This window comes from Malaclemys terrapin, chromosome 16, assembly GCF_027887155.1.
Source record: "Malaclemys terrapin pileata isolate rMalTer1 chromosome 16, rMalTer1.hap1, whole genome shotgun sequence".
NCBI classification, from domain to species: Eukaryota; Metazoa; Chordata; order Testudines; family Emydidae; genus Malaclemys; species Malaclemys terrapin.
The window spans coordinates 13,599,649-13,609,556 of record NC_071520.1 but is presented as its reverse complement, the minus strand read 5'-3'; the positions used below and the strand labels follow the sequence as shown (position 1 = coordinate 13,609,556).

The 9,908-nt window shown below is 39.4% G+C and overlaps 1 protein-coding gene across 1 annotated transcript; it reads left to right on the top strand.

Annotated features, from left to right (window-relative positions):
* On the top strand, positions 1-9,773 carry LOC128824594 (macrophage migration inhibitory factor-like). Its single transcript, XM_054006276.1, has 3 exons — positions 1-108; positions 8,509-8,681; positions 9,570-9,773. The coding sequence occupies exons 1-3, from the start codon at positions 1-3 to the stop codon at positions 9,634-9,636; spliced, it is 348 nt and encodes a 115-aa protein (XP_053862251.1). The 3' UTR covers positions 9,637-9,773.
* Positions 9,774-9,908: the final 135 nt, after the last annotated feature.

The window sequence follows — 9,908 nt, the reverse complement described above, 5'->3', positions numbered from 1 at the left end:
ATGCCTAAATTCATTATTAACACAAACGTGAGCAAGGATAAAGTGCCAGATTGCTTAATAGAAGAGCTCACCCAGCAACTGCCAAAAGCACTGGGCAAACCGGCACAGGTAAGCAGAAAAAGGTTCAAACAATTACTGTATTTGTAATCTAGTGACAATGTAGTATATGCTAAGGTATTTCCATGTGTTCTTTTCTCAATTAAGACATCTATTGTTACTTCACTGAATTCCTGAAAAATGTAACAGTATTTAGAACCTTCCATTTGCGCACACACACACCCTAAAACACTTCCAGGCCTGAACAGCCTGTGTATAACATTTAAAATGACTCATTAAAAAAAAAAAAAGTAATTCCCTTGATGTGGAAACCATAACAATTCCCTTTTAATGTACATTTTTCTACAACTAATATACATACTGCATATAAATAAATAAATGGAGATATCCCATCTCCTAGAATTGAAAGGTCATCGATTCCAGCCCCCTGCCTTCACTAGCAGGACCAAGTACTGATTTTGCCCCAGATCCCTAAGTGGCCCCCTCAAAGATTGAACTCACAATCCTGGGTTTAGCAGGCCAATGCTCAAACCACTGAGCTAACCCTCCCCCTTATGAAGTCCTGAGATCTGGATTGTAGTCCCAGTTCTGCCATGGACTTTCCTGAATTTTTGGCATTAAATATTCAATCATTATGTTGCACTGACATGGAATTGGTTTTTAAAATCAAGAAAAATGGGACTGCAAATTAAAATCAATAGACTCCAATGTGCAATTCAAATAAATTGATATGCCACTGCTAAAGTCAACAGAATTGTCCCTCCTAATACTAATTCTGGATTTGACCCAGTGTCTTTATGTGAATCTTTCCATGTATACAGGACGACAATTGAAATAAATGTAAAATTTGTTTCAGTGGGCTAGATTCTCATCAAGCCAAGATGAGACTTATTCAGATCTGTCAGCCCAGTGTAAATCTAGAATACAGCCCACTGTGTGAAGTTCCCAGTGCATACTCACTGCAATTTTCTGAATGCATCAATGTGCTTTCTGAATGTGATTTTCCAGCAATATTTTCAAAACACATCTATTATTTCTAAACCAAGACCACCAAAATCAGTTGTGGTGTAAGTGGGTGCAAATATGGAGCTGAACCTGTTGTACATCAGGGCTAGATTTAAGCCAATATTTTCAGAGGCATTTTTCCACTTTTGAGGATTAAATCCATGACAAATCTAAAGTTTTAAAAAGAAACAATTTTCAGTTATCTGAGCAGGAAAAACACCACCTAATGTTTCTTAGAACATGCAAACATCCTTTTCACATTTTTGGAAGAGGGGTAAGACATTTATTTCAGTATTGTCAAAACAGGATGGGGAAATAAGAAATATGATCTAAACATAGATAGGTATCAGCTTTCGAATTGAAGTGTAGCTTTTCCCTGAAAAGTGACTTTGTAACAATGGTATAAATGGGGCTAATATTCACTCTATGTGACTCCATGTGAGATTTGCTAAGTTCAGTCATTTTTCCAACTAACAGCCCAGCAAACTCAACTTGGACTTAGAGTCAAGCTGAGCTCTCTTCTTCTCACACATCCCAGCATTAAGATATTGCAAGTCAACTGTTGCCCTCAGTTACACAAGTGCAACCCTATTGCCTTCATATTCTGATTTCCATTTCTCATGTGCAACCACACTAAAAGATGATGGATTTGCAGAGGTGTCAATGAGATACTAAACCATGGCCTCTAGTATCTTTATTTCTGGTGATAATGTACAAGAAAGAAAGAACCCAGCCTGAGTTTCAGGACCCAAGTCTCTGGCTGAGTTTGCACTGCTGGCAGTTAGAAAAGACAACTTTTTGTTTGCAGGCTGACAATTTTACATGCAATCAGAGAGATACAATGAACACGAGACCATAGAATTAAGGCTGGTTGAAAATTTTCCATCAAAACTTTTTTTTTTTTTAATGAAAAATTGGAGTTTCAACTAACTGAATTTCCATGGAAAATGTCTGTTTTATATAGAAGATCTTGATTTTTCATCAGAAACTGAAATTTTTGATTTTTGACCCCCCCCCCCCCCAAAAAAAAATAAAAAATAAAACAATTTTTCCACGGGGTCGGGATGGAGATGGCATTGTCTGCCCAGCTCTACACAGGGACACATTTAGAGAAGAACCAACTTTAATATCTCAGCCGGTGCCTCCTACTGAGATGTGGCTTTCCATAGCCACATACTGAGATCTCAAATGTGGTGTGAAAGCAGATGGAAGCAGGAACTGGATGGTGAGGGAGAAGAATTGTTATTCAAACAACTGAAATAGTAATGCAAAACTTTTTGTATAAACATGCTCCTCTTTCCAGAAGCAGCTCTTCTTTATATTGAACACTTAGAAAAACCAAACTATTTTCAATGTGGAAAAGGAAATAAATGCCTGCTGTATAATGCAGTACAGCCAGCCTCTGTCCCAGGTGACTACATGTAAAAACAGCAGTGTTTAGGAGTCAGAGGTTGGGGTTATAAGGGATTCTCTTGCATTTCCACAGAATTGGTTGGGTAAGGACTGATGGTTTAATTGCTGCCTGTGCTTCACTGATAGGCAGCCACTGGGGGAGGCAGTGGGGAGGAATAGAGTACATGCTTACCAAATCTGATAGGAAGTTTTACAGTTAGAATCAGTGCTGCGTAAGTTTTTACTACAGATGTTTGAATTCATGGTAAATAATATTTGCTGTGAAGTTGGGCACTCTCTTTATCTGACCAGCTCAACTTTTTAACCATTGTTGTTAGTATCAAATAACAGTCCATCAAGCTTCTGCTTTGCATAGATTCTTAAGACTGCAAGACCAGAAGGGACCACTCTGATTATCTAGTCTGACCTCCCATATAACATAGGTGCTAGAACTTTCCCAAAATATGCTCTAGTTCAAAATGAATTCTCTTTTTAAAAAAAGAGAAATCCAACCTTGATTTTAAAACTGCCACGGTTGGAGAATCCGCCAAACCCTTGGTAATTATTCAAGAATCTTGCATAAACACAGCTTCTTTGGAAGCACCATCAAGCAGTAACAGAAACAAGGAGACACTAGTATATACATTCTTGCTGCCTCCAACCAAAGCTGACCTGCTAGATAAGTACAAGTCATAAAAAGCAATCATTGTTCGAGTTTTAGCGAAGGTTAAAAAAGAGCATAGCGTGTCTCATTACAAGCTTTCTGGTCATGTCCTAATAGAAGTGATTGGAGTACCCAGTACCAAACTACTCTCTGCTTGCCTCATTACCAAACCCATGGGGACTTTTTAGCACACAAAGATCCATGACTGTGGCACCGACATCAAGGTACTAAAACACCACTTTTAAACAGATATTGCTCTCAAGAGCTTTTGCAAGGATCTGTTTTCTTCACTAATACCAAAAAGCTGCTGGGAATTGCATCAGATGTTTACTGAAAGACTGTTCGAGAAGTTTATATGAAAAGCAAGGCACAAGTTGCCTGTTTATTGAATTTAAAGAAATGGCTATGAAAGTGGTTGGTGACACTCTCAACTTTTTCAGGTCAGAGTAGACTGTATTCCTCACAATTCATCACTCAAAACTAATTGGTGGCACTATCGTCCATATTAATATGCAAGTGAAAGGTGTAAAACATTTCCATAATTTAATAAAATAATTTTAAAACATGATCTACCCTCTCCAGTCCCTAAAGCAGCAGCAGCTTTCATGAATAATACACAGCTTGGTCAAGTACTGTACTACACTGACACCTTTTCATTGGCAGAGGAGCATTTTAGAAAATTGGATTCCCTATTCCATTCTAGGAAGATATATTCAAACAATAGAAGAAAGATGCCAGAGCTTGCAAGGTAGGATTCCCTCAGAATGCTGTCTGTACAATTAGGGTTAGATAATGCTACACCACCCATTGTAGTGGTGTGTTAGGGGTGTTCTTGACCAGGATTTTGATACTAGTAATTGAAATTGAGCATTCTAACACTTCATTTGTAATCTGATTAAGTTACCAATAATCACCAGGTGTGGGACCTTCTGCTGTGATGGACTAATTCCTACCTGTAGCTCATTTTCCACTAGTCTCATCTTCCTTTCTAAGACTCAGTTCTCTTTAAAACCAATTGAACAAGCCAATCTCATGACTAGCTACCACAGTACCATTGGAAATACTTAAATATTAACTTCCCTCTCTGATAGGCACAATTGAGTCAATTCAGTGAGCCAAATTCATGGCAGGTATAAATCCAGGAAATTCAATGACATTACACTGGGAATTAATTTGCTTACTATATCCCAAACTACTTATATTTTCCTCCCAGACCTTGCCCTTTTCTCTTACAATTGAAAACACTTTCCTCTCCATCTCCTGAGGTCATAATGTCAGTATAATTTTCAATTTCTCTTAGCTTTCTTCCACATTCAGGCTTTTGTTAACTCCTGCCACTTTCCCTTCTGTATCATCACTAAAGCCAATCCTTTCTTCTCCATTCCTATTGCTTAAACCAGAGTACACAGCAATGGTCATTCTTATGTTTTCTCTGTAGATTCTCTTCCCCACCACTCTAGCTAGAAGTCCATTAAATAGAATGCAAATTTTGAGGATGCAAATTCTCAATGTGATTCCCTAGAAACATCCTTTCAAGTCAATAGTGTGTCAGGGCACACTATTTACTCTGCAGCTATGAATTGGCAGAATGCTGACTGACTGCATGTTGTTCTACTGAGTCAAACTGTCTACCTCATGAGATATTCATAAGAAAAAAAATAAGTTAATTACAAAACAACATCTTCCAGTCTGAGTTTCAAGCTACCCCAGGAGCCCTGTGCATGGATCTTGATCACCCTCATGACATTTTACTCCCCAGTCTCCCAAGCAGCCACACTTCTATTGAGCTCCTGTGCAAGGGGAAGAGGCAGATCACCTGTTAACTCTTTGCTCACTGGGAGCTATTGTTTCTGCACAGACATACTAGAGAAACAACCTTGATGTTTCTGGTATTATGATCAGAAATGAAAAAATTAACAGAGTTGATATGTAATTGGCCATAATTAAGCTTTCAATTTTACACCCAAAAGATAAATCAAGGGCATCTTCCCTTCCTTAGTAGTTTCATCAGTTTGATTGCAGAATCAAACAAGATAAGTGTGTAAGGAGGACGTATGTTCTCAGATCAATTCCTCTATGTGCTGATTTTAAAAGCGAATGGGTGGGCATTGGAGTATATAAATAAAAGGAAATAAGGAACATTTAACTGAAGATTTAATGTTTCCTTATTTTTAATAAACATCTTCATTTTATAAAAATAATAAAGCTTTAGCTCTCTGTGGCTGTTAAGTGAATGATGCACTTTCAGAAGCCTTTCATGATAGCAATCCAATTCCCTACATAGTGGCAGAAACAAGGGTTCAGATGTAGGCAGGAGCAGCACCTTTAAAGGCAAGATGAGGTATTTGAATTTGATGCAGAAACAGACAGGAAACAAAAATGAACAGATTGCAGGTCAGGGGACATGGGAAGTAGGCACCTACACCCAGAGCTTCAAATATATTTATGCACCTAAATCCCATGGATTTCCATGCAGGTTAGGGAACAAAATACCTTTGTGGATCTGGGCCCTGGACACTTTAGAAAAATCACATTAGATGCCTAACTGCATCATTAGGTACCCAAATGCCTTTTGAAGTCTGGCCCTTAGTGACTTTTTGAGAACAGTTCCAATGTGTTTATGTCAGATAACATTGTGCAGCTTCCCCCAGCAGCAAAAGTCTTTAGAATGGTGCATTCTAGTCTCAAGTGATGTGCACTAAATTTTATTATTTTTGGTAGGGGAGGGTGTAAATCAATTAACCCATCACTCCTCATGCTTCCCTTCGTAGTCTGCTGCTGTTGGCATTATGGGGAGAAAAGCACGAGAAGGGAGTCTGTGCCTTCTGTGTTTCAGAGTAAAAGTTTAGGAATAAAATGGAGACCTTAACACAGGGATTTCTTTCCATGTCTCTTGAGAGAGTTATCAGCACCATAACGTGCCAGGAGTCCATCTTACAAATGTGTGCTTATGTGAGACGTCCACAGCCCACACTTCAGTGCTCAAGTTTCCACTTAGGGGGCTACAGGTGGGATTTTCAGAAGTACTTAGTATCTGCCTGGCACTGCTCCCATTAAGTTCAATGGGAGCAAAGTTGACCACCATAAAGCATTTTTGAAAATCCCTCCTGAAATTCATCCCACTGTAGAGGGCAGAAATGGCTCTGTTCCACTTAAATTCACACTTTCGTTTTATTCAGATGACAGTCACTCGTGTGTGCAGAGAGGCACCACAAAGCTAGTGCACCACTTAAGCCCTCAGAATAGGGTTTAAATCCAATGTAAGTGCTAATATAAGCACCACTGGCCCTCCTCTCTGGGAACCCCCGTTTGACAATAATCCTCCTATAGTATCACCCATATGGGGAAGGGATGGCAGCTCAGCTACTTTTTATATAAAAACAGTTAAAATCATTTGGCTAATTCCCCCTTATAAACCTCCCACTATATTGATGCTGTATCTGAGTGTGTGTAAATAACTGGCACTCTCCCTCCTTCCCTAACTCTTGTTACCAAGGGGTTATTTTCATGGCTGGTCTAATGGACACCTGCTCCATGGAGGCAAAATGGCAGAGCTTAGTGCCACCCATTTTCCTCCAATAGGAAACTAATCCTGATGATTCTTACATTTAATCAAAAACCACCCCACCTAGCGGTGTATTCTTTAGGGAGAGTTATATGGGTGCAGAGGAAGAGATGCCCCATATGTGGGGAAGGAGAGCAAGGGAACTATGCTACCTCCTACAACTTAATACTGGCAAGGACAACAGCTGCTGCACAGCTGCAATGCACCAAATGCTGAAGTGCATTGCACAGCCTTAGTGTAGTGCTTTCTAAGAAAACACTTCTACAATAGAGGAGTAATGAAGGTAGCATCACCCAGCCCAAATGCTACATGCTAGAAGCATCCCTGGCTCATTAATAACTGTCCAGTTGGGTGATTAGCAGCACTATCTTTAGAAGTTTTGTATGGCACGTGTGACCAAAAGCATTGTGACTGGTTTGGGCACAGAGACCCCCTTGGGACTGTCACGTGATGTGCTGACATTACCTCTGAGCCAGTTTTCTTTGCCAGCTTGGGACTCCAGAACCCTGTCTTGTTGAGCCAGACACACTAGCCTGCTGCAACACAGACACTGAATCACACTCCCAAAGCTGCAGACTTAACTGAAAACAGCTCAGCAAGTACTCCTGTCTCCAGCACCCAGACACCCAGCTCTGAATGCAATCCAAACCCCAAAGAAATTTGCATTTACTCTGTATAAAGCTTTAGAGTAAATGCAAATTGTCCACCCTCTATAACACAGATAGAGAGATATGCACAGCTGTTTAGTCCCCCAGGTATTAATCACTTACTCTGGGTTAATCAATAAACAAGCAATTTTATTACATATAAAAAGTAGGATTTAAGTGGTTTCAAGTAATAACAGACAGAACAAAGTAAGTTACCAAGCAAAATAAAACAAAAACATGCAAGTCTAAGCTAGGGTTACCATATTTAAAAATTTAAAAAAAAAAAAAAAAAAAAGAGAGACACTCCACAGGGCCCTGGCCCTGCCTCAACTCCACCCCCAGCCCTGCCCCAACTCTGCCCCTTCCCGGTCCCCTCACTTAAACACCTTTGGGCATCTGGGCGAGATCCTAACCAAGGAAGAGTCAGTCACCCTCTTAATGGAAAACATTTTAAACAAAGCTTTGAACCAAAATTTGCTAGATTAAATTTTAGATGGGTGGTTTCATTTTTATTTGCAGGTAACCATTTCTAACTCATACTTGAAATCATATTTGTTATAAGCTTGTTTTATTTTTAATCTAAAAAAATAATAATCTAGTGCTGTATTTAAACTGAACAGTTTGGTAACGCCAGTTAAAGTAGCCAGCTGTTGGATATTGACTCCTTAAAAAGGGCAGTAATCCTTAATACCCCTCTGATATGTCCAGTCTGGAACAATCAAAATGGGTTTTCGGGAAAATTCAGGGCTATGAGCGTGTGGCGTCACCATACCAGTTGTTAACCAAGGCTGGTAGAAGCCAGTGGAGATCTGTGGGATTGCAGGCAGACTCCGGGATCCAAAGCATCGGACCAGGGTTGCCCCCTATATAGACAGCACATGCTTGTTGCTGTTGGTGAGTGACCCAGGCAGAGGAGCCCCAGTGGCAAGGCATTGTGACGCACTTGAGGTTACAGGGCAAGGGGTGGCAACTCCTCACTAGTATTGAACGCACCCAAGAATGTAACAACAAGCTAGGGTTAAAAAATTTGTATACAAGGGAGAATTCCAAAGCACAAACTGGTATTGCAGTACAAACTGCCATGAGCTGTTAATGGGATTTAGGCACCCAAGTGTAATTTATGCCTTTGAAAAAAGTCTCCCCAACAATGACAAAGAAAAGCAATTTTCTTCTCACAGTACCTAGCGCTACAGATCTCTACTGATCAGCTGCTGTCCTTCCATGGCTCCAAAGACCCCTGCGCCATGTGCTTTCTCTACAGCATTGGCAAGATAGGAGACCAGGAGAACAAGGACTATTCCAAGCTGCTGTGTGATCTGATGAACAAACATCTGAAAATACCTGCAGACAGGTGAGCCTGTACTACAGTGTGCCTGATTTGGGGTCTCCATATCTGTTAACTACTAACCCCAAACTACATAGCTCTTTGCATTACACTTTTTTGAAAAATTTGTTTGAAAACGATAAAAAATAAATATTTAAACTTTGTATTGACAATTGTCATAATAGGAAGGGGATAACCCTTTAGCACAAATGGTAGGAGGTTCTGGTGCTGAACATCTCAGGTTCAACTAGTATGTGACCATGACCAACTGATTAGATACAATCTGATTAACTACTAGAGAACAAAAATTAATGCTACCAGAACAGAAACTGAAGAAAAAGGTGAAATCCTGTCAGTTTAGAAGCCATATTTTTTAAAAATAAAGGTTTGAAAAACAAATAAATTTCCACTACTTCTGTTTGCTTTTCACATCTCTTCCAGAATGCAACATTGTACTAGTCAATATCGCTTGCTAGTTCTTATTAATTTCACTTTCAGGTTCTCATGCACTTGCATTTTCAATGCAGTATCTGGGATGCAAACAGCAGAGGAATTTTTTTTTTTATATATATATATATATAAAAACCTGTTTCCATCAGAATTTTTACAAAAGAAAAGCGGCATTTCTGTTGCTCTTCCTGTACGTAGGCCCAAAGAGCCAAGACAATGTCTCTTTATTTAAGAGTAAATAATTTTAAGGTAAGTTGAAATATGTACAAATTAACAGGAAGATAAGGAGAATATATTAAGCTTTTGCAGATGCTTGACAGTTTACGGAGCATGTAAGTCAGATAGTAAAATCTGGAGAAGGCTTCAGGATTACAGGGATATTTGACACTGTAAATATGTTAGTTTCATTAAGTGAAATCCAGAAGTTTTGCAGGCTCTGTTCTCAGCATCTCTCTTCTCTTTCAGAATCTACATCAGCTACTTTGATATGAGTGCTGCCAACGTAGGCTGGAACCGTACCACCTTTGCTTAAGGCCTATGTAAAGTAACAGGTTATTCATGGATCAGAATTTTACTGAGTTAAATGATTAGTGCTCACCATGGTTCCAGTCATACTTTCTGCATTGTGTGCGCAAATTCAAGTAGCATGCTTGCCTGTTGCTGCTTTAACATTCTTCTGCACCACACCTGTAAAAGAGAAGTAAAGTCTTAGAAAAAAAAAATACCAAGTGTGAGCCTTATTACTTTTCAGAGACATGGAAAGATGGACACACTTCCTGTTGATCTGTATGAGAGATACTTCTT

What these genes read in the sequence shown, in the direction of transcription:
- LOC128824594 (XM_054006276.1), top strand. Translation starts at nt 1, where the DNA reads ATGCCTAAATTCATTATTAACACAAACGTGAGCAAGGATAAAGTGCCA. An exon ending in CACTGGGCAAACCGGCACAG is followed by an intron (nt 109 to 8,508) that starts GTAAGCAGAAAA and finishes TTCTTCTCACAG; the next exon opens with TACCTAGCGCTACAGATCTC. An exon ending in CTGAAAATACCTGCAGACAG is followed by an intron (nt 8,682 to 9,569) that starts GTGAGCCTGTAC and finishes CTTCTCTTTCAG; the next exon opens with AATCTACATCAGCTACTTTG.